The 25,736-nt window shown below is 42.1% G+C and overlaps 1 protein-coding gene across 5 annotated transcripts in view; it reads right to left on the bottom strand.

Annotated features, from left to right (window-relative positions):
- Window positions 1-17,203, bottom strand: part of SMG7 (SMG7 nonsense mediated mRNA decay factor) — a 103,352-nt gene extending 86,149 nt beyond the window's left edge. For 2 of the 5 annotated variants that reach the window (XM_043491059.1, XM_038412971.2), the window contains exon 1: window positions 16,823-17,203. Coding sequence is in view for 4 of the 5 variants with exons in the window: in XM_038412971.2 (XP_038268899.1) it covers window positions 16,823-16,851 (29 nt within the window). In the remaining variant the exon portion in view is untranslated. Of the gene's footprint in view, window positions 1-10,796; window positions 10,928-16,822 lie in introns of all 5 variants that reach the window. The other 3 variants (XM_038412970.2, XM_038412974.2, XM_043491061.1) reach the window with 3 other exon arrangements.
- Between the last annotated feature and the right edge of the window lie 8,533 nt (window positions 17,204-25,736).

Below are 25,736 nucleotides of genomic sequence, written 5' to 3'. Positions count from 1 at the left end.
AATATGCAAGACCACCTCCAAGAAGGGAAAACATGTATGCCTGCTCCCTTTTATTCTATGGGAAGAGGAACATGAGTCCATCCCTTCTCCTCTCCACCCAAGTATATGGGGTTCACTGGAATCTATGTGCAGAACAGAAAGACTAAAAGGTGAACAAGGTAAGTACAAGGTTCTTTCTAGCCCTTATAGGAGAATGGTGTCTCAGACTGCATGTGAAAGGTAAGCGTGAGAAATTGTGTCCGACTATGGGAAGGTTGAACTGGAACAGGGCTGAATCTCTGACCCATGCATAGGACTGGGCAAGTTGTCTATTGGTCAGTAGACAATACTTTGCATTTATGTAATGCCTCTGCAACTATTCTATAGATTTTCAGAACGTAGGTGGGGATAGTGACCCAACCTAGAAGGGTAGATCATCAGGGTAAAGTAGTATCAGAATTATAAGAGAATGGCTAGGGATAAGAGGGCAGAGTTAAGGTTAGTATAGGAACCTTAACTGAATTTCCTAGAATTACTAGCTATAGTAAAATATTATACATACATACATACACACACACACACACTTATTTGAAATATAGCGTGAGAGAACAATATAGTCACCTGTGTTATTTTTTCAGCGAAGACTGGCTGAAATAATATTGTATTAAGTTTCTTCCCTACTACCATCACCATCCACAGCTCTCTTCTAAGCCTCTAAAATGGAAGCTGCCAGTGGCTAAGGTAAGGAAAAGGCAAAAAAGTTCTGAACTAGTTTGCTTCCTTGTCTCCAGCTGCTGGCAATGCAGCTAAGGTAACAACTGTGCTCATTTAACAACATGTTCTGAGCAAGGAAAGAAAGTTATCGAAGGACTTTAAAAGTATTTATTTAAAACCATTAGAAGCAGTTCCATGTTCAAACTTAATAAAATCTCTGTTTTTCACATCTGTGTCACTTCAAATCTCTGGTGATGAAACTGTTTAAAAAACATTTGCTTTCCTTTCATCACATGGTTTAAAATAAAGAGCACTCCAGATGCAAAGTTACTTCCAATTTCTAGTAGAAAATAAGTCTTAAATAACCAATATCCTTAAGGGATATCCTCAGCATCCCTTGTGATAACACATGCATTAGTGCACAGATAGTCAATCTGCATGCACTGGCTGGCAGCCAGTCCACTACGAACAGGTAAATGACATTAAATTCAACCCTGGGAAAATCCATTTATTTGTCGTCTCCTTGACCTGTTCTATCAACCTAAAGAAAAAAAATTTATAACGCAGAAGACAATTACTCAGAAGTCTTTTCCAATCTGTCAATCTTGGAACAAGACTGTAAAATTCTACTTGCTCCCAATGAAAAATTGTTTTTGACAAGTTACAAATCAGTTTCGCAACACCCACATCACCATGATAAGGATAGTAGATTTTTGCATCTTAGCTGTTATACATTCTATGACAATTTTGCAAGGTTCCTTTGAAACCAAGCAAGGAAGATACTAGACTTTAAGTGTCCTAAAGAAAAGCAATGCTATGGCCTATGACAGAGAATGGAAAGAACAATGACACCACTACTTTCTCATCTCCCATGTCCACACTCAGAGAAACGCACCAGTTTCGGTTCTGGGTTGTAACAGATATTCACAAGTCATTACAGCAATATTAGATCTAAAACTCTTTTTCAACAACATTGCACCCATTACTTTAGAGAAGTTACTGAATTAACAAATATTTTTACTGCTACCTTTGTCAGTGAATAATGTTGCTGTGTATGACAGAAGAGGTTCAGCAATTAAAACTGATGTTTAAGCTACGTGTTTTGTAGCACTTATATCCCTATCTAGACCTTAAAAGTCACTGAATTCAGACTGATGTTATTTTAAATCATCAAATCAGCTTCAGATATGAAGTGGCTAGATTGCTTTTTGGAGGTAAATAATCTAGCAGCAGTTAAAATAGCACTATTTTTAAACGGGTTAAGTTTGAGACTATCAAAGGCAAGCACTGGCAAGCATTCTAAAATGTTCGACATAATGGATGAGAGTATTCTATTTAATACTATGCTGTCAGTATATATAACAAAATATGCAGCCTTATCATTCTGCAGGACCTAAACAGCAAAGAGTAGCTGTCACTAGCATCAAATGGTAACAAACTAGATTTTCCTCCAATCTCGTAGCTAAATTTTATTTCTTATGGATAGCTGTCAGAGGTCTTCTGAAGATTATGAATCTGGTTTATAAACTTCTCAAACATATAAAACAGACTAATTGGCTACATTTCAAGCGTCTTCCAACATGTATTGTGTGTCCATTCAAAGCAACTGCTCTAGAAGAAGAGGCTATATTTCCACAAGTAGATTCATTCAAACAGAGGTAACGTCTAAAACACAGTTTCATTAGTCAGCACTCCAAAAACCCATTCTGGAGTTGGTCAAGTAAGAAACTCTCCCCAGCAAATGCTATCAACTTCTGCAAACTAACCTTTCATTTAAAAAAGAAAATAAAAAAAAAAGTGTATATATACACACACACTTTATACAAGGGCTGTCGATTAATTGCAGTTAACTCACACGATTAATTGTGATTGATTTTTTTTAATCGCGATTAACTCAAAAAAATTAATCGCGCAGTTAAATAGAATACCAATTGAAATTTATTAAATATTTTTGGATGTCTACTTTTCAAATATATTGATTTCAATTACAACACAGAAAAAGTGTACAGTGCTCACTTTATATTATTTTTTACTACAAATATTTGCACTGTAAAAATGATAAAGAAATGTATGAGGTGAATTGAAAAATACTAAGTATTGAAGTGCAATCTCTTTATTGTGAAAGGGCAATTTACAAATTTACAATTTACAAACACAAAACAATGTAAAACTTTAGAGCCTACAAGTCCACTCAGTCCTACTTCTTGTTCAGACAAACAAGACAAACAAGTTTCTTTACATTTACATGACATAATGCTGCCCGCTTCCCATTTACAATGTCACCTGAAAGTGAGAACAGGCGTTTGCATGGCACTTTTGTAGCCAGCATTGCAAGGTATTTACATACCAGACATGCTAAACATTTGCATGCTCCTTCATGTTTCGACCACCATTCCAGAGGACATGCTTCCATGCTGATGACTTTTTTTTTATTAAACGAAAGTGTTCGTTAATTTTTGATTGAACTCCTTGGGGGAGAATTGTATGTCCCCTGCTCCGTTTTACCTGCATTCTCCCATATATTTCATGTTATAGCAATCTCAGATGATGACCCAGCACACATTGTTCGTTTTAAAAACACTTTCACTGCAGATTTGACAAACCGCAAAGAAGGTATCTATGTTAAATTTCTAAAGATAACTACATCACTCAATCTAAGATTTAAGAATATGAAGTACCATCCAAAATCTTAGAGGGAGGAGGTGTGAAGCATGCTTTCAGAAATCTTAAAAGAGCAACACTCTGATGCAGAAACTACAGAACTGAACTACCAAAAAAAGAAAAATCAACCAGAATCATCGGACTCAGATGATGAAAAAATAAATATAATTGGTCCGCACTGCTTTGGATTATTATCTAGCAGAACCAGTCATCAGCATGGACGCATGTCCTCTGGAAGAGTGGTTGAAGCATGAAGGGACATATGAATCTTTAACACATCTGGCACGTAAATACCTTGTGATGCCGGCTATAACAATGCTATGCGAACACCTGTTGTCACTTTCTAGTGACATTGTAAACAAGAAGCGGACAGCATTATTTCCTGTAAATGTAAACAAAACTTACTTGTCTGAGTGATTGGCTGAACAATAAGTAGGACTGAGTGCACTTTTAGGTTCTAAAGTTTTACATTGTTTTGCTTTTTGAGTGCAGTTATTTTTTTTGTACATAACTACATTTGTAAGTTCAACTGTTACGATAAAGAGATTGCATTATATTATTTGTATTAGGTGAATTGAAATTATTTGTTTTTTACTGTGCAAATATTTGTAATCAAAAATAATATAAAGTGAGCACTGTACAATTTGTATTGTGTGGTAATCAAAATCACTATTTGCAAATGTAGAAAACATCTACAAATATTTAAATAAATGGTATTCTATTCTTTAATTGCATGATTAACAGCGCAATTAATTCTTTTAATTGCTTGACAGCCCTATATATTTATTTCTAGCCTCTATGGTTGCAAAGACCACCTCAGTTTGCTCTTGCAGGGTTAAACTGATGCAGTGCTATCCTCCTAAATCTGCAGAAAGTGAGCTCTGCTGTCTTTTTTGTTGCTCACAGATTCCACAAGCTGCTGCACAGTGAAAGTGGAGATGACTTGCCAGTTTTCAGATGTGTGTGGACATCAGTGAAACAAGAATCTGGTCACTCATTGTGTTGCAGTTTTGGAAAGCCATGATCAACAGTACAGGCAGGCACTGCAACTATCCACTGTGAAGGGGGACTCAACACTGAAGGTTCAGGGAACCAAAGAACAGCAGAAACAACTTTCCAACAAAAACCTGAGGGGATGAGGAGGTTAAAGTAACCCAGAAGACTGGGTGAGGTGAATAATAGTGGAGGACACCCCAGCTTGCCTACATGAGGATCTTTAACAAAACAGTAATTGTGAAGCAACTTGCTCTACAACAGCTATTCTGAAATCTCTCTCCATGTGGACACTATTCTAGAACAGAAGTGATTTTATTCCAGAATAAATACAGGAAACTTAACATCCACTTCATGAACACCAACAAAAAACATTCCGAGTGGATCTGGTCAAAATGGGTGTAATTTAACAAAATTTCAGAATTTCTACAAAATGTATAAATTTTGAATATTTTTGAGAAGCTCCAACTCTCATAGACCAGCACCCAAATAAATTTAAGACATTCCCAACGAATACAAAGTCTAAACCAAAATCACTTGTAACAATTCATAAAGACTAACAGTTATTTATGTAATAGTTGTGTAAGAACTGTGCTTTTATATAAGCACACATTTTAACAATTCAAGACTACATGAACACCAAACAGAAAAGTTTTTCTTCTGTCAAAATTCCATGCACCCATGATGAGACAGCTAGATGTATTTAAAAAACCCTCAGTCCTAACCCTTATTCAAGACCATAAAATGCTGATTTAATGTAGAGGACATGATAAGCGTGTATAACTGGGATTTATTCAGTATGCCAATTGTGATAGTATGTTACTACACACTGTGGAAATCATATTTCTAATTCTCCATTTTGAGAATATAGTCCAAATTTAAACATTTAAGAAGCTGAATAATAGTGGAGAAACAGAGTTAAGACTGAGTGCTGGTCAGAGAGACTTCCTGCTCTTTAAATATTCCAGAGCATTTCACAAATTTAAATAGATTTAATCTAACGATTAATTTAATCTGCTACGGAAATGCGGGTACTTTTTGGGAGAGAAAAACACTTAATGATAAGTGAGCAGGACCTTGGCTTTATTAGTACCAATTGAGATTCCATGAAAGACGTATGATCTACAGTTGGTTTCAGTAAAGATACTTACTTTCTTTGGGTATGGAACTAAAGAAGCAACCAAGTAAATGTTCCCAATACAGTGCTATAACATGAGCCTTCAAAACAAACTAAGTTCTAAAGAAGGAGAGAGAAGAAAATCAAGAATCACATATTTGGAACTTGCCACTAATCAAATGCTTGAATTTCAGCCAGAGGCTGAAGTTTATTTCTAATGACTGAATAGCATCTGGGAGATAAGAGTGTAGACTATTTTCTGAACCACCCTCCAGCAGTCTTCCACTGAAACCAAACTGTTGAGCTTGCACCTCCTGAATAATTTCAGTCAGGCATATGTTACGGATTTAAATCTAACTGCGATTCATGACAGTCTTGTGTAGACTGACTATCCTGGTAAACTACAACGGCCACCAGATCATTTTAACTTTAAGCAACAGCAAACAATAAGTAAAAGGAATTAGAAACTGAAGGTTCAATCTGGGGGGAAGGGGGTGGGAATGTATTACTACTGCACTGCTACAGGACAACAGTATTTCCATCAAAAACCAACATACTCTGAAATGGTGGTGGTTAAAAGCTTTAGTGCACATACATGTGCACTATCATCAGCTGGGTATTTAACAGGGGTTAGTGAGATTTTAGCCAGCCACTGATGTCTGACACTGCTTTTCCTTATTACTTAGCACATCTATGTATACCTGTCTAACATATTCTGTTCTTACATTAAAACAAAAAATTGACCTAATTTTGAAAAATCACTAGGCCATTGTGTGAAAACAAAACATGGAACCATATGAATCATGACTGCTGTAATCTGATGAATCAGGTTAACATATGTTCAATTCAATTTTCAATTATATATAAATTTGATTTTCTATAATTTTGCCTTTGAAGACAAAAACATCAACTCCCTTCCAGTTTGTCATCCCGACAGATAAATTTCCATACAGGCCTCAAAATGTCTCATTGCTACAAGCTCCATTATAGTACTTTCTAGCCTTTGCAGATCTCTAATAAAAGAATTCTCTCCATAAAAGAAAGACTTCAGTTAACAGTAGTGATTAAGTCCATCATGACATTGCAAAAGCGTACACAAATTTGCCTATTATGATCTCAAAGAATACCCCTAATTCTGGTTATTTCAATCCAACTCAATATCTTCCAAACAGGCAATCCCCACATTTGCTCTTTGTCTTTAGTGCCCTGACTAGCAATCCTGCATGCATGGTGGATGCTGCCAAAATAGCTAGCAGTTACCTCAAAACGCATCAGCAAGTGCTTGAAGTCACCAACTTTTAGGACTTAAACAGTAAGATTTGAAGCTTCTTTCACAATAGATTCAAATTTTTGAGACAGAAGAGTTGTGCCAAAACTTCGACTGAATACACTGCTGCACCAGCTAAATTCAGATGAAGCATCTCTTGGAATTCCTGTTGCCTGAAACGTCAATTTCTTAAGCTTTTTATTCCTATGATGCCATAAAATGTCCCTGATTTTAAATCTACTACACGAGAGTTAAATAAATCTTGAGTAAATCCGTTGTATACCAACCTTTGCTCAAGTACAGACTTGTCATCAGCAAGCACAGTAATAAATTTAGTTTTCTGTATGCGTTTGAGACACTTTCAACTTTGCAGTTGCCTGTATAATGTCTTTCACAAGTGGATGCAAATATGGTTTCATCCAAGATTAAGGCGACTTTTGGCATACAAATTGTAGACTACAACAAAATCTCTGAAACTGAAATGTTTAGGGTATGTGTAATCGAAGTGGCAAACTACTGCATATCCTTACGTTGTGTGGCTATGCTTTAGCTACTCACTCCTTAGCACACTCTTCCATGCTATACATTTTATACGTACTTGGGGAAAAATAAAGAACAGGCAACTTACCTATAGTTACAGATCGATCTCCCTCTCTCTCTCTCTCTCTCACACACACACACACACCAGGTCAGTATGTAGTTTTTAATATATGTTTAGAACAGTAAGACAAGGACTGACTTGTAAATCAAAATATCTGCTAATTATGGACTCAGTACAAAGCTTATTATGGATAGGTTGGCTAGTTAGACCTAATACTTGCCTTTCTGGCAAAAAAAAACAAAAACAAAACATTTGAACTGATTCATAGATACTAAGGTCAGAAGGGACCATTCTGATCATCTAGTCCGACCTCCTGCACAGCGCAGGCCACAGAATCTCACCCACCCACTCCTATGAAAAACCTCACCCATGTCTGAGCTATTGAAGTCCTTAAATCATGGTTCAAAGACTTCAAGGAGCAGAGAAGCCTCCCTCAAGTGATTGCGGCCTATAGATTGTAAACTTATTCTCTTATATAAAAATCAAAATGGCCTTGGCAGTGGCAGAAGCAGCAGCTACTGCTAAATTTTGGGGGTTCTAGGAGTTGCTGCATAGCTTACCCTGGCTTGGTTGGGAAATTAAACTTATTTGGAGACCTTTGCATTAACTACCTCTGAGATACTTGACTGCTGGGGGGTAGACATGGACACAAACAGACAAGCAGTAGTGACTTTCCAGAAATTGCTCTTGAATAGCTTTAATGAGAAGTTTCAGAGTAGCAGCCGTGTTAGTCTGTATCAGTCTCTAAGGTGTCATTTTCCTTTTTAATGGAAAGATTATTCCTCTAAACTGGACATCAGAACTAAAGCCCAAACGGAGCTCTCTTACACAGCACTATACTCTCAAAGTAGCAACCTTCTCAGTGACAGATACAGTGCCAAGGTATGCCGTGGAAACTTACTCCAGTAACTTCCAGATCACTAGAAACTTAATATATTAATGTAATCATATATACATTTTTTGAACCATTTGAACAGCCATTAAACCGAGATGGACGGACCCCTGGTCTTATCTACATAAGCCACAAGAATTCTGGAGAACTTGCAGGATAGATTTGTTCCTATATAGATAACGTTAGGCTTCCAAAGAGTCTCAAGTGCTGAGTCGGACATCCTTGGGCTTGGAGGGAGAGGAAATGTGAAGACTAATGGCCTGATTGAGATGGAAGTTTAGACAGTAATTTGGGGTGAAGATGCGTGACCTACTTTTAACAAACACAGTACAAGGAGGATCCAGCCATCGGACTCTTATCTCACTAATTCTCCAGGCTGATGTTACAGATATGAGGAATTCTGTCTTCAGAGATAGGACACAGTCAATAGTCTAACCAAGGTTCAAAAGAAAGGAACTCAGGAACTTTATGAAAACAAGAGGTGGTTCACACATCAGAGGGAATACACGGAAAAAACTGAGAGCCACCCTGGTCTACTTTTTGAGCTGTCCAGAAGGAGAGTCTTTCAGTTCATTGAGTAGAAATGTCTTGTTAATGGTTTCCTACTTTTGGACCTCAGCAGAGCACTTGATCTACTGCTCCCAACAATCAACCAAGCTGTCAACTTGAGATCCCATTGGACAATCTCATCCCAACCCAAAACAACGTATCTAGTAGACTGAGAACCTGGATTTGTGGATTTAACTATAGTTTCAGAAGGTCAGAATATCAAAATTGCCATGCCCAAGTCAAAGCTAATAGCAGCACCTTGGTTACATCCTTATCTGATTTCTGATGATCTTCTGGATCAAGGTTGAAGGAAACTCTTGCCTCTAGTCCAGAGGCAAATATCTGTTGATGATGCTGGATCTTGCCTGTCCCTGAAGTATATGAGGAGATATTTGGCAATCACTGCTGGCAAAGACATCTAGCTGGATCTTACCCATTTGCACAAAATGTAGAACTAGTCATATTGCTGACTGTCAACTCTCAAGGGATCTGCCAAAACATTGTCTAAAATTTTTCCTGCAGATGGAGAGCCACTGGAGCACTGACAGTGAATGCTGCATTCCAACACAATAATTTTCTGACACAGCTGGCTAAATCAAGCCCCTATCCTTGGCAGTTATTCTAATTTATCTGTGTGAGGTTCTCCATCAGGATTTGGACTACTTGATAACTATCAGTCCTCACCTATTACATAGCCTGAGCATAAGCCTTATGCCCCAAAAAGGTTGAGGCACTTGGTATTTATTCTTAGATGCGAATCTAGAAGCTCCAGCCTGGCAAGGTCTCTCATTGGCCACTGCTATTGAGAGCACATCTAGGATTAGGCAAGAGTAAAAATATTCAAAGCCCTCCTCAGGGACTTGATACTGTCTAATACCAAAAAGAACTAAACCTAGAGTCAGCAAAAGGGCCCTTGCAGGCTGTAAGCACCATTGTTCATAGTGGTAGCAACACTGCTTTCCCGCAGAATATCAGAACCAATAGGCTTTCTTCTGGACCAAAATAAATCCTAGGTCTAAGGACTTCGTAGTATGTCCCCAAGAGCTCCCAGAAGGCCTTCATGCCATCAGGAAGCTAGGCAACCTATATGCTCAGCAGGAAAGACTAGGAGAGATGAGGGACTCCTAACTCATCTGTGAAACAAAACTCATTCTCTTCTATTACTGACCTCCTCAGACTGAAATATTAGCTGTGGGGACACAATGCTGATTGCAGGACCAGGAACAGGTGGAGAGATGCTGGCTTAAAGAAATAACTCTTGCAGTCTGATCCAGTAGATATAGGAAACAAAGTTTGACAAGACATGGATTGCAACCAGGGTAACTACTATGCGCAACAGCAAAGGTGAGATATTAGTGATATGGCACTGAATGAAGACAGGGAGCAGTCAAGAGGAGATTAACACAGCAGATGCAGGGAAGTAATGGAGCTATTGGTGAGTCCATGAAGACAGAGAAACAATGTGAATTATAAAAAAAAATTAGTAGTCAAAACTTTTAATGAAGAGGCTAGTTTCATCACGAGATTACACCAAACATATGAACTCTCAGTACTGTTGACTTGTCAGTACCAGAATTACTCAATGGTATGCAAGACCTGTAATTCAATCATCTTTCTTTCTATGTTTAAATGTAAAGCTACATTTAGCTAAAACGTAGAGTTCGCACCTTTTGTGAAATACATGTGTTAGTTCTAGCCTCAAATAGCTAAGAGTTTAATTAAACTAATGCACGTCAAGTCAGTTATGAAAAATATATATATTCCTCGAGGAATGAGCTAACAGTTCAATTCTTATCTTTTGTAAAAGAAAAATAAGCTGTTTACAAGAAGTAAAAGTTAGTTCTATTTTATATTAAGATTTCTATTAATGTACTGTTCCACTATGTATGATTTAAAGTGACCTGACATTTCAGCTTTATTCTCTCTCCAATACCACAACAAGTTTGCTCCATTTATTAATATTTGTGGGTTTAGTTTTATGTATTTTTTTAATTATTATTTAACAACAGCCTTGCAAACTCACCTGGAGTCCTGAAAGATAAGCCAGGCTTTTTCCTTCTCGCATATCACCAGCAAGTAATAAAGTTTACCCTCCATGACACCTCAAGAACCACACTGAAGGCTGAGGTCGGGTGGGTAGGTTCACAGGCCTAGCTGTTGGGGAAAAAAAAAATATTACCCTGTTCTCATAAAGACACATGTACTCAGCTTTACATGGGGCAAGTAATCACAATGAAGTCAATGGGACTACTCACAGCATGTAAAGTTAAGCACATGCTTAAGTCTTTAGGGATCAAGGCCTATAGAATCATAGGACTGGACCTTGAAAGGTCATCTAGTCCAGTCCCCTGCACTCATGGCAGGACTAAGTATTATCTAGACCATCCCTGACAGGCGTTTGTCTAACCTGCTCTTAAAATCTCCAATGATGGAGATTCCTCAACCTCCGTAGGCAATTTATTCCAGTGCTCAATTACCCTGACAGTTAGGAAGTTATTCCTAATGTTCAACCTAAACCGCCCTTGATGCAATTTAAGCCCACTGCTTCTTGTCCTATCCTCAGAGGCTAACAAGAAGAATTGTGAAAAAAAATGTAACATACTTGGAAAATGTTATGTCCTCTCGGTCTTCTCTTCTCCAGACTAAAACCCAATTTTCTGAATCTTCCCTCATAGGACATGTTTTCTAGACCTCTAATCATTTTTGTTGCTCTCCTCTGGACCTCCTCTAATTTTCCACATCTTTCCTGAAATGTGGAGCCCAGAACTGGACACAATACTCCAGTTGAGGCCTAATCAGCGCGGAATAGAGCGGAAGAATTACTTCTCATGTCTTGCTTACAACACTCCTGCTAATACATCCCAGAACAGAGTTTGCTTTTCTTGCAACAGTGTTACACCGTTGATTCAGATTTAGCTTGTGGTCCACTATGACCCCCAGATCCCTTTCTGCAGTACTCCTTCCTAGGCAGTCATTTCTCATTTTGTATGTGTAAAATTGATAGTTCCTTCCTACGTGGAGTACTTTGCATTTGTCCTTATTGAATTTCATCCTATTTTCTGCAGACCATTTCTCCAGTTTGTTCAGATCATTTTAAATTATAATCCTAGCCTCCAAAGCACTTGCAACCCCTCCCACCTTTGTATCATCCACAAACTTTGTAAGTGTACTCTCTATGCCATTATCTAAATCACAGATGAAGACATGGAACAGAACTGGACCCAGAACTGATCCCTGCAGGAACCTGTTCAATATTTCCTTCCAGCTTCACTGCGAGACACTGATAACTACTCTCTGGGAACGTTTTTCCAACCAGTTATGCACCCACCTTATACTAGCTCCATCTAGGTCAGAGGTGGGCAAACTACAGCCCGCGGGCCACATCCGGCCCACAGGACCGTCCTGCCTGGCCCTTGAGCTCCTGGCCCCTCCCCTGCTGTCCCCCCGTCCCTGTAGCCTCAGCTCGCCGTGCCGCCAGTGCTCTGGGCGGCAGAGCTGCAAGCTCCTGCTTGGCAGCACAGTGGTGTGGCTGGCTCCGGCCGGGTGGCATGGCTGTCAGTCCTGCTGCTCTGAGCGGCATGGTAGGGGAGCAGGAGGGTTGGATATGGGTCAGAGGGTCCCGGGGGCAGTCAGGGGACAGGGAGCAGTTGGATGGGGTGGAGGTTCATGGACAGTCAGGGGATGGGGAACAGGGTGAGTTGGATAGGCATGGGAGTCCCGGGGGCCTGTCAGGTGGTGGGGGTGTGGATAGGGATAGGGGTCAGGGCAGTCAAGGGACAAGGAGCAGGGGGAGTTGGTTAGGGGGTGGGGTTCTCGGGGGGCAGTTAGGGGCAGGGGGTCCCGGGAGGGGGTGGTCAGGGGACAAGGAGCAGGGGAAGTTGGATGGTTCGGGGGTTCTGACGGGGGGAGTCAAGGGGTGGGAAGTGGAAGGAGGCAGATGGGGGTGGAGGCCAGGCTGTTTGGGGAGGCACAGCCTTCCCTACCCGGCCCTCCATACAGTTTTGGAACCCCGATGTGGCCCTCAGGCCAAAAAGTTTGCCCACCCCGATCTAGGTTGTATTTCCCTGGTTTGTTTATGAGCAGGTCATGTGAGACAGTATCAAAAGCCTTACTTAAAGTCAAGATACCATATCTATCGCTCCCCGACCCCCATCCACAAGGCTTGTTACCCTGTCAGTTTGTAAAACTAGGCAGGCTTGATATTGGATCAGTGAGACAGACCTGGAGCCCCACTAAATTTTGGCGGGGTTGGGTTTGGACTCCTTTAATTTAAAAAAAGAGTAACATCAGGGAACAGCAACATTAACATTTTCACATTACAGAGAAGAATGTCTCCATTAAGTAGATAAATTTAAGCTCCTGTAACAGCTGTCCAAACTTGAACTACCTGTCCTTCCTCTTCCCCTACCCGCAACCCAAACTTCACAGTACCATCATCATCTTTTTAAAAGGAATACACCAGAGAGTTTTCAGGTAGGAGGAAGAGACAGCGTACTCTTGAAACTGTTCTCTGTGGCTTCTAATTGGGAATTCCATTGCCAGTGGTGTTTTCCTTTCAAGTGTCTCTCCCAGCTCTAGCAAGAGCTAGCAGAACACACAAGAGATATTCAGACATAAACAAGTCTGCTCCTGCAAGATTAATAACTAGCTTTGTGGTAAGAATACCTGAGAATTCTCAAGTAAACAGAGAATGAGAGCGAGCCCAATCAAAATTGCTTTGATTCATAAAACATACCTTAGACACCATTTTCACCTGAGCAGGGAGATCATGCAAACTGGGAGTCTTGGAAAATCATTAATATGATCTTTGAGAGAGGTCTCATAGGCCTGAATGTAATTAAGGTTTCAATCTATTACTTTCCTGTCCCTCTCACCAGACTTTATGCAAATCCTTGAGTACCTATTTTAATGTTTCTAACTTATTCCTGCCAGACGACAAACTAAAATGGGACAGAAACAGCATATACAGCATGACTGAATCCAGTGATAACAGAAATTGAAACCCACAAGAATCAGCTACATAAAGGTAATTATCTGGTGATGCAGCTTAACTGGTGACCTGCAAAGGATATTTTTAAAATTGGGGTTTCTCCCTTTTTCCCTCTTTATGACACAGGAAGGTGACTGAAGGGAACCCACCCCCCAGTTTTGAGGTTTGTTTGGTTTTTTTACACCTTTGGAAATATCAAGCTTGTCAAGTTTGACCTTTCCTGGTTCTGCTAGAAACTTCCATAGGTGTCTCAGATATTTATCAGCTCTTACATTTTGATTGAAATGGCACTGATTCTTTAACAAAAAAGTTCATCCTAAATGCTCTACACTCACTGAAGTCAGATGTGTTAAGGGGGGGAGGGGGAGAAGGGGCAGAGAAAGAGTTTTAAACCATTCTGGCTAAAAATCCCTTCCCTTATTAGTTCATCTTTCAGTCTTCCTTGATTCCTGCAAAGTCATTTCACTATTTCTCCAATCATTAACCTTCCAAGACAGACAACACATGAATTTCTAACCTAAAAACCAAACAAAAAACTTTTCACAAAAGCCCTCCAAGGCCTTATTTATACAACAAAGATGACTCTTCCCGCCCCGCCCCCACCTTTACAAATCACAACATCCTTAAATTCAATTATTCCTTCATCAGTGGATTCCAACTGAGAGTTCTTATGCTACAGTAAGAGAAAGGATGGCCTTCTTCCTAAGGCAAAGAACTAGCAGAATGGGCATTAAGACACCTGAGTTCTATTCTCAGCTCTCATACTGTATGATCTTGGGCAACAGTTATCCCAAATGACATCTCTCTACCCCAATTTCTTCCATATGTAAGTTATAAAAATGTAAATAGCTCCATAGACATATATAATACTTTACATCCATGGATAGTGCGCACTGAGTCCCAGAAAGCTTACAATCTATATAGGTCAAAAAAGACAAGGAAGAGTTCTGGAGATGGAGAATGTTTGACTACGGATGACAAACTATTTAAAGAAGTGCTTTTAAAGGAGGGGGTAAGTTTTTGCCAGTCAAAGACAAGAATACTTTCAGAAATATTCTATTTATTGTTTGTATTGCATTAGTACCTAGATGCCTCAGTCCCATTTTAATAGGCACTGTACAAAGATGAAGCAAAATGACAAAAAGAGCAATAAGACAAAAGACTTGAGAGGAGCAAAGGGAATAGATGTAGGTGATTATGGAAGGTCTTGCAGATTAAGAGAATCTTGGACTTGATGTGGCAAGATGCAGAATGCCATTGGAAAGATTCCAGGAAGTTTGTTTTTTTCCCAGTGGGGAAAGGGGAAATTGGTCAGAACAGAGAGAAAGGAAGATAAGTTTAGTAGCACCAATTTTGACAGACCTGGAGGATAGCAAAAGAGTTCAGAGGCAGGGAGGCCCGTCAGGTCTAGATTTCAGTTATAAAAGCAAAACATGACTAGTACATTGATAGGGATTTAACCACTGGAATCAATGAGAAAAAATTCATTTGAGAGATATTAACAAGGAAAATGTGTCACCAGTGGGTGGAGGAGAAAAGAATCAAATGCAGCACATATTACAGGCCTGGGAGACATGAAGGATAGTGATGTTGTCCATGAACAGAAGAGAGATGGAGGGGAAAAAAAAATTGTTTTAAGAAGAACAAATCTGAGATAGCATGGAGACAACCCAGAGGAATGAGAGGCAGCCAGGAATGCAAGACTGGATAGAGAAAAAGGATTTGGGGACTGCCATTATGGGGGAGGTAGCTGAAGTGTTTTAAGATCCCTGGATAGAAGGCCTTTTAGAACTGTAAAGAAATATATTAACTGCATCTCATCACCTCTTTCAAAGGCTCTTGCTTCAGTCCCCGACTCTTCAAAAAGGTATACATGTCTCCTTTTAGTATATTTACTGGTACTAGGCTCATCATTATCTAGGCTTTTTTGCTGACACTGGTCTTCTAAATTACAAGACAACTGGGCTTTTAAATGCAAAGAAAAAAAGTTTACTTAATGTTCATGTCCCAGTACTTTCCACTACAAAATACCGTATCGTGCATTGGGATTCCACAGTACTTTCATTCTGTGAAAAGCCCATTGATCATCTCTTCTCCTAACCCGCTAAATTGCTTGGATCCAAAACCATTTTAACTCTACAAGCCACCATAAAAAGCTCTGCAGACTATTGATCCAACGATCAGAATTTGAGAACCGCTGCTATATTGCCTTTCATAGAAAAGAAATCCCAAGCACTTTACAGACTACAGATACAGATTTTGCTTTACATGTAGAACCCATTTAACACTGCACAGCATAACTAGAGCTTAGTCCTGTATTGATTTGAAACTGCAGAAGAACGTAGGCAGGAAGAATGTAATAGCCCAAATTAGAATTTGGCCACGACACCACCATTAGCATACCTGGGCTTCCATAAAGTCCTATGTGATATTTAACAACCGCAATGAAGGACTTTGGATTTCTCATCTGAATAACTTAACTCACTCTCTCTTCCTACAGCTAATGGCACTTTGCCATGCAATCTTCCCCACTTCACCCATTTGCTCATCCGACAATAGCCTCTCGGCCCAACCATCTAGTCCAGATCCCCTCAACACGTCCTCTTTTCTCCCCATAACAATTTCGTCCCGCCTCCTCCCTCCTGCAGCAGTATATCCTTTACTCCCCCACACCTCCCAGAGTCTTCTACTGAGGTTACCCCCTACTTCCTCCATCTATTCCACTCTTCCCTCGCTTTCAGCCCAGCCTCCTTTCCTTTGCATTTACCTCCTCCCAATAAACTCCCCTTCACCCGATGTACTCCCCAACTATGCCACTCCTTCCCCCTCAATGTCCTTCCCCTAGATCACTGCTTGCCCACCCCACCCCCCTTCCTGCTAGGCATCCCTTGCTCACCTCTCCCCCCTTCCCTCCGCTTCCCCCCGTCAGACGTACACAGCCAGCCCCGGCTCTGCCCCTCCCCTTCAACTCACCTTTCGCCCCCGGGTCCGTCCCCCCGTTACACCCCCGCCCGGGCCGAGCTGCCGGGTCAGACCCTCACCTCACCCCTCCCCCTCACCGGAGATACTGCGCACACAGCAGGCTCATCCTCCGCCGCTCGCTGCCCGTCCCCGCCGCCCCTCTCCGGGTCTCACAGCCGGGGCCGCTCCGCCGCCCAGGAGCCGCCGCCGCCGCCGCCGCCTCCGGCCGCCGCCATCTTCCCGTGCTGGGCCCAGGCTCCTCCTGCCCGCCGGGTGTCCCCGCGCTGGGTCTCCGGCCCGGGAGTGGGCGTAGAGAAGGGGCTGTTCTCGCGAGACCCGCTCCGGCCCCGCGCAGCTCCCAGCTGCCTGCCTCAGGAGACCAGGCTCGAGGAGGAGCCGCCACCGCCTCCGCGCGCCGGGGCAGGCAGCAGCAGCAGCCTCCGGGCTTCACAGTCAATGCTGTCCGCCTCCCCCACACTTCCGGCCCCGGGCCCGGGCCCAGCCCCGCCTCCCCGGCCACACTTCCTGCCCGCGCTACGGCCAAAGGCTTCCCTGCGCGGTCGCTGCCAACCCGCCAACCCGGTGGCTGGGCCGCTGCTATAGCAACGGGAGGTTGCCGAACTATCACCATAACAACCGCCGAGCGTGCCGCTCTTCCGGATTGGAATAGAGCCAAACAACTGGCCCCTCCCCAGGCTCCTCCTGACACCGCCCGCCCCCACTTGGCTGCCTGCCTGACATCCCGACCACTCCCCCACTCCTCGCCAATGCCCCCCTCCCTCACCTGCCCCCCGGCCCTCCCCCAAGCCCTCTCCGCCCAGCCCCAGTTTCTCCGTGTGAATACACTGTGCCCTGCCCGAATCACCCGCTGCGGGGCCGAGCTGGCTGGGCCCTCGTGAGTCAGGGCACTGAGGACAGTCGCTTGGGGGAAATCACACAGATCCTCCCCGTGCTTCGTGCCGATCAGCACCTGGAGTGAGGATGAAACCAGACCCGCTCTCCCTTCCCCTAGAAGAGCTCAGCACGGCCCAGCGCATCTGGGAGGGGGCTATGCCTGCACTTGCCTCTGCAGCATCTGTCACTGTCAGAGATGGTACCAAACTAGAGGCAGTGCTGGGCTGTTCCCACATTCGTGCAGTTGTTACCGCAACGTGCAAATGCCCTACTGTGCTGCCCAGCGCTCACCGCTGTGCCAGTATCACGGAAAGTCGCAGGGTTCCTTCCCAATGCGGCGGGAGAGCAAGCTAAAATACAGTCAATCCATTTTCCTTGACGTCAGGAAGCAATTTGGTGTGTCACAGATGTAATCATGTAGGATTCCAGGAAGCTCCCAAAGCTGTGACCGTTAAAATGAGAGTGATTTCAAACAGTTCGAAGTGAGATGCTCACTGCTTCATTTCAAAGTCTTTCATCACAAGAGGGAGCTAAAAAAAATACATTGATGCAATTTAAGCGAGACTCACTCCAAATAATAAGGAAGGTGGCCTGCCACCTGTCAGTAATCTTTTTTTAAAAAAAAACAGCAACAGCCCCAAACCATCTAAGGCCATGCTGCAGCCCCTGCTTCCTTCCAAGATACTCCCTGTAAGGGGGAGTAATCATGTCCCTTCTTTCCTAAATGCTCTAGAAAGGACCTCTCATTGCCTCCTTGAGGAGTAGAGCTATTCCAGTTCCTTAATCCAGCTGTTTGCTTGGTTCTTCCTGCTTTCATTTTTCTACCCACCACCCTATTACTAAAAGGGTGGCCTTGTTCTGCTCACCCCGCCCAGCCCACCAGCCAGAGTTTGTTCCCAGCTCTCTCACACATACTCACACTTTGTTGCTGGCTCTCTCTTCCTCTCCTTGCCAGCTGGGAGAGTGAACTGGCTTTTTCCTTCTCTGGGAGAAAGTACAGTGTAGTGCAATTAGGGCCTGATTTTCATGGATCAGCACCACAATAGGAGCCAGATTTCCAAGAGTTCAGCACCCAACTCAGTGCTGCTCACTCTTTTGGTATTAGCACACATATCTCATGATATTTGGTGCTTTTTTTAAAGCCTCAGGTCCTGGAGTTCAGTGATTGTGTGAGAATCTCTGCTTTTTATTTTTAAGAATGTTTCTTTCTGCTCATAGTTACAGAGAAAAGCATGAAAACATGAACCCAAAAGGCTCAAAAACAGAACACATATAAAGAGACTCAACATTTATTTTTAAACCCCCCTCATGATTTTAAAGACAATATCATGATTGGGGCCCAATTTATGATTTTTGAGCTCTTAGGGTGTTTGGTATGCTGAGCTCTTTGGAAAATCTGGCTACTTATTTGTGTGCCTGAATAGGAGCAGAACTGTTTTGAAAATCTGGCCCTTAGGGCCTGGCCCTGGACAGAAGGGGGCTTGGTTTCTAGTCCCATACCAAAAAAATAAATAAAAATAAAAAAGTTAAAATGGAGTTAAGATTAAAAGAATGTATTAGTAATTTAAGGTAAAAAACTGTGCAAACTTTGGCAAATCACTTAATCTCCTGTCCCTCAATTTGTCAATCTGTAATTTGGGGATAATTACACTGTCTGCCAGTGCCAGACAGGTTTGTGTTTCTAAAGAACTTTGAGATCCCTGGCCAGATGATGCCACAGAAATGCAAAAAAACCATTACGAGTGTTCTGTAACCAACACACCTCCTGAGTGTGGTTTTCTGTCTCCTGTAGTGGCACTGAGACCACTTATTAGAGAGTAAAGAGTCTGCTTTACAGGCTTAGCTAAGGACTAGTTGGCTTTTAGCTCATGCAGAGAGGCTCATGCACTGAGGTCCCAGGTTCGTTCCTGCCCACTGACAACCAGGGTCTGTTGGCATTACATTTCCTCCATTGCTACTGTGGACCCATCTTCTTCTTCTATGGGATCCTGAAATGGGCAGCCTCTCCACTGTTTTCCCCTCCATCCTGGCTAACTACTGCTTTGAGATGGGGTAGGGAGGAAGCTCAGCTTTGCCCTTCCCTACTAGCTGGTACACTTATATCAGGCATTGCTTGGCTCAAGCAGAGCACCAATGACAATATGTGTGGGAGAGGAAAGCTTCTCCAACCAGACCGCCAGATGTGCAAATGAGGGGAGTACTTGGGTCACCAAAGCTTCATCCCACCAAGAACAGAGTGTGCATGATGTGATAAATGAGTGGCTTTGTGCTAAGAGCTCTGAGGAGATAGTAATTTAAGCCCATTGGAGAATCAGAATATCTATCCCCATATTTATTTCAGCCCTAGGCTTGGACGCATCATAGGTTCTCTCCAACTCTCCTTTTAGGGGAAACTTTTAACACCCCCTCCCCCCCGTTCACCTAACTCTCCCACAAACACACAGGTCAGTTCTGCATCAATTCCCTATCCAAACCACCAGAGTAATTTGGGGCAGGTGATGGTTGGGGAGCAGAAAGTCTCCCTTTGAATCTTAGACTCCAAAACTGGGGATTCAGTTTATAACGTTATTGCAGGAAGCCTCAGCTCTGCTTACACTGACCCTCTGCAATGACAACACAGGAAATCATAGCAAAATATCTACAGCCAGAGTGACTGAGTAGCAGGGACTTACCAATAGAAAAAGCTATAAGTTAGTCATCTTTTGTAGTGTTGGGTGGCTCAGGAGATTGGTAGTAGTCTAGGGTGCTTTTCACTTTTAGGATACCAGTTCAAATCCAGCACTAGTGACTGCAAGGTGATACTATTTGATGGCATAATAGGTGCTAGTGCAGGATGAAAGAGGGTCTTATTGCTAAAGCACAGGGCTAACTGCTGGATTCTTCTGACTCATTCATTTACTTTGGGGGACTCCTTTAATCTCTTTGTGCCTCAGTTTCTCCATCTGTAATATAAGCATATTAAGTAGAGTTGGATGAAAAATGAGGACTCAATGAAATGAAAATGTTCTTTGTGAATGTGTCAATTCCATTACAATTTTTGACAGAAACCAGGCAGGGATTCCTGGCTCCTGGGACTGGCTAGCTCCTTGGCTCTCGCCTGGTGGGCTGCTCTGTGCCCAAGAATCCCGGGCTTCCTGATTACCCACCTGGTGGCTTAGGAGCAATCAATTAGCCAGGCATTCAGGGAGCCTGTTACTTGAGCAGGCCAGCAGCTTGCTGGGGGGCAGCTGGGGAACCAGGCAGCCTGGAGATCCTGGGAAATGTTTTTAAAAGGTCAAATTATTTCAATTTTTCAATTCCCATTCCATGAGATATTTCAACATTTTGATTTTTTGTTCTGAGTCTAAAGATTTTTTTTTTAACATTTGGAATTTTCCACTGAATGGGAATCACAGGTTCTGACCAACCCGAATAACAACACTTATCCACCTCATGGGGCAAAGGCTGGCTCAAGCAAAGCTGGTGTCCTCAAGCGACAAGGGGACCAAAATTCAGTATCTACCTTTGTGTCCCATAATGAATGTTATTATCCCATAGCATTCTCTGGCAAAGAAAAGCAGGAGGCACTAGAGAATAGATGTATTCATATCTGGTCTGTGTGTTTGTGGAGATAGGAGAAAAATGTTAAGCAGAATGAAAGGAGATGGATAAATAGATTTAAAAGATGCCAGAAAGCATATAATAATTATAATAATACATAATTCCATAGTATAATGTAAAGCTACAAAAATGCTGGGGAAATATACATGACAATTTTCCTCTGGATGCATGGATAGTCCTCTTGTGTAATCTTGCTGAAGATGATTTTTCTTCTTATCCCAAACAGAAATTCTTATATATTATGTATCTCTTCTGTACTATTATTCATCACATGACAATGAAAATCTAAAGAAGCCGCCAAAGGCACATAGATAGATTGCAGAAGCTTCACATTGTGCCACCAGTACAGATCAGTTATATGCTCTGGGGAAAAAACAAAGTATTTCCAAAATATTTGGAATTCTTGCATAGATACTATGGTATAAAATAAGCTATTCCTTTCATAGGACTTCCATATAACATCGTAATTCTGCTAGATGTAGCAAGAATCTCTGTGTTACTCCTTATAAAATCATTACAATGTTTATTTGGTTTTTCTTTGTTTTACAGCCTAACAGAATGAGAGGAGAGAAACCTGGGATGTGCCCAAGCAAAGGCTACAACAACAAGGGAACATCCCAACTTAGGCAGATCAAAGATCGCCACAAAGCTCTGAATCAGCACAAAGCAGCTTGCATGACAGGCTATGTGCACTGGAACACAGCTGTAAAGCTCATGCTAGCATTTTGACCTGTCACATGGCACCCTTTTGACTCAGGGAGGCTCCATGCAACTGTGGGCTTGGCAGAATTGTCTGAGCCAACCCTGCATGGGGCTGTTTGGGGCCTAAATTTGCAAAAGTGTGTGACATGCTTTGATATGCTTGGATGGAGGATGCTTCTAGGAGGGCACATGCATCACAAAGGAGACCACAAAGTGCAGGGCGCAAACCCCAGTGCACAGAAAATCACTGTGTAAGTGTAAGAATATATTTGCTAAATGGCAGATCCTTTAGCATACTGGGTCTCAACGTGGAGGTCATGACCTTCAAGCAGGTAGTGGAAAGACTGGGATGGGTGATCATGGCCACTCTCCCTTTCTTTGTGGCTAGATGAGAGGGGGGATCCTGTTTGTTTTATTGCAGTATGAGAGATCTAGAGGGGCTAACATTCTTAGGCTGGGACCTGAAAAGATAACTTTTAGATACAAAAGTAACAAAGACAAATTGTGCAAAGGGAAGCATTTGGAGAAGTGAAATCCAGGGCTAAAGATGTAACAAAGTAAGCATTCAAAAGAATCAACTTGTAGATTGGATCAGAAAATGTAGTTACAGGACAAGGAAAGTTTTAAAGGAGAGTTACTCCTGATCTTCATTAAGAATTAAAACTATGATAAGAACAAGTTATGGCTGAGAGTACATATGGGTAATTTACGTGTAAAAGAATATTACAATCACATTAATGTTATTATCCCAACGTCAAGCATTACAAACCCAGGAAATTCATAGTTAAACATAAAAGAAATGTATACTTGTTAAACATATGGAAATACAAAGCTAAAGCATCCAAACCACCTTAATTCTGCTCTGTAGTGATACAGAGAGAAGAAGGGAAAACAAAACCAAAACAAAAACAAAACACAGACACACAAAAAACAACTCCCCCCCCGCCAAAAAACCCCAAACAAACAAACAAACAAACAAACAAACAAACCCACTAATGTGTTTTTCAAATCAGTTTAATCTAATCTGAGACTACATGCTACAATGCATTAATCATAATTGAATGATTGCTGCATAATGTCACTACAGGACACCAAAACTGCTCTAACTTACTCCAGGGCAAGACAGAATCACTGCACAGCCCTAAAATATAGGGAGCATAAGAGTTTCTTAAGACTCAATCTAAATCCACTCTGACCCTGCTTCTCCTGCAGAAGTAGAGTTCACTGAGAATCAGGCCTCCACAATGGAATGACTCCATGGATAGCAAGATATTATTATAATTTCTCAGATGTGCGATTGTTCTGTATAATACTTAATGATGTCAGCATATAAACACTACCTATCAGTTTATTTATCTACTTCATTATTCATTTTATGCCTGAACATGTCTTTATGTAGACAAAACTGCCACTGAGTTTAGTAGCGCAGGGGCCACCCGAGGGGATGAAGCAGATACAATTTGGGGCCAATCACACATAGATGCTCTTTGCATATGCAAATTATGAGATGTTTTGCATGCACATGTGAGTCAGAGCAAAACTAGAGATGATGTTTTGAAAACAAGTTCCTTACCCTTTTAAAGTGTTTCAGGTTAAAATGTGTTAAGGAAAAAATGTGTTAATTTAGCTGCTTTAAGTGTGGCCTGTGTGTGGAAACAGTGGCCTCTCAGGATGTGGGGCATGAGTTTGGTTGTGTCAGTCCAGTTGCTAGTGGGCAGGTGGCCACATCAGAATACCACCACTTTGGGCACTAACTGGTGCTGTTGGTGGCAACCTCAGCAGAGGTTAGGGATTTAGCATCCCCTTTACTCCAATGCATAATCCCTCCAATGCAGAGTTGAAAATTGCATTGCTCTTGCCTGGGTAGTCCCTGTCCTAGGGATAAATAGAGGACCTCAGTCTCCAGGACTGTCATCTAGAAGGAGGATGCTCAAGGGGGAGGCTTTTTGCAGCTGTGAGGTCATCTTCCTAGCAATCATATGCACATGCATTCAGACAGAGTTCCTCTGAGTGACAGCCACTGACTCCTTGGACTCCTAAGGGCAGAGGGTGTTTTCTGGGGTTTTGTGCTTGACATACCCTTCTGGATCTTTTGTTTTGACCTTGTCACCTGCAGCCCCATCCCTGTGTTTTCATGTTTTGTCCCCTGCTATTAGTTGTTTCCTGGGTTCCGTGGCTCCTCTGTTCACCTGAAGGAGTGGGCCCTTCATTCTCCTGGTGGGCTCTGCCCCCCCCCATCACTGGATTCAAACAGGCAGGAGGAGGAAGCTTGATGGGAAGGCTCTCTGTGATTGTGAGGCTATATTCCTAGTGCTCATATGCACACACATCCAGGCAGAGTTCCACTCGGCAGCATCCACTGACATCCTTGACAATATTTTGAAGCAGCGGGACAGCATCTGGAGTCCTCTGCTGAGCCTTCTGGTTACTTTGACACCTCTCTTGTGTCATTCATCCCCTTTAATTAGCTCACCTCCGTTTCCTTGTGGCCTTTCCCCTTGTCTGAGAATATGGCGAATGCTGTTTCTGTAGGGGCTCTTCCTCTCCTAACTGTGATCAAATAGATTAACAACTTTCCACCTTTCTGTCTTTTTGGCACCTCCCCTCTCCTGAGGAGGTGGCTATCACTGTTTACTGTGGTTGAGCCCCCTTCAGGTAAGCTGCCTCCCTCTTTGAGGCCAAACAGAATGACAACCACATTGCATATTTAACGTAAACATTTACATTACATTTAAAATGGCATCTTGACATTTAAGCTGTCTTATGTTCTATCCCTGAGCTCACACTGTCCTGTGGATAACTTTAGCAGTATTGCTTTAAAAGAAAAGATGGCTGCAATGCCAATTTGATTTTTTGTAATCCAAGTTTAGGTTTGGTTTCAACCTTTAACTAACCAGAGCACAAATTTTCTCTGACTGCTAGCACTTGCGTAAGCTGAACATGATATATGTTCACAAATACATGAGGCTTCATCACTGCAAGCCACCCTCTCTGCTTTTGCATGTGGATGTTAAAGGGAAACTTATCAAAGTTAGAGCTTGAGTTTGGGCATTCTGCTCTGGGTGGGAAAGCCCATTTTCCACCTATTCAGAAGAGGTTGTTTTGCTTTTCTTCATTGTCATCTTCTGCAGAAGAAAGTGAGTCCTCTCAGTTAGCATGTGCAGTGCCCTGAGGGAGCAGGACATGTCACCTCACATCACGTATGTATCTGAACAATGCAAGGAGTGCCAATTGCAGGATGGGAGAGCCTGTCTTGTTTAGTCTTGTTTGAGTCAGGTGAGAGTCAAGATCCACCCCAAGCCAAAAAATGCTGAGAGAGACTCTGCTATAGTAAAACTAGTTGTGTATACTTTGCTGACTGTCATATCAGGAGGGAAATGGACCTGTGAATTTTCAAGTAAAGCTAGTTGTGTCACTTACTGAAGGCTTAATTTGGCATTTCTTTTTGTGCAGGATATATTTAAGATCCTTGAATCTTCTGGGGTCTGAGGTATTTAGTACTTTTGTCCTCTATTGGTTTATCAATTTGCTGTGCTACTTAAAATGGTCCCATCTGAATAACAGGGGTTTCAGTGACATGTCAAAAGCACTGATTAGCACAGTGGGTTATCAGCAGCAAAATGAGTTAAAATCACTTCCTTTTAGGCTGCCTGAGGGTCAAATTTCACCTTCAGTGGCAGTGGGAAGAACCACAGTTTCGTCTACGGTGCCATCAGTTAAGCCTTGATGCATATCCACCCTTTTTGCCCCTCTCCTCATAGGTGCCCCTCGGAAGGAAAAAGAAAGGAGAAGGGAAAATTTTCACTGACAATCTCA

The sequence above is a fragment of the Dermochelys coriacea genome, chromosome 8 (assembly GCF_009764565.3).
Source record: "Dermochelys coriacea isolate rDerCor1 chromosome 8, rDerCor1.pri.v4, whole genome shotgun sequence".
NCBI classification, from domain to species: Eukaryota; Metazoa; Chordata; order Testudines; family Dermochelyidae; genus Dermochelys; species Dermochelys coriacea.
Note: the sequence above shows the minus strand (reverse complement) of the source record. Positions and strands in the feature narration are given on the sequence as shown.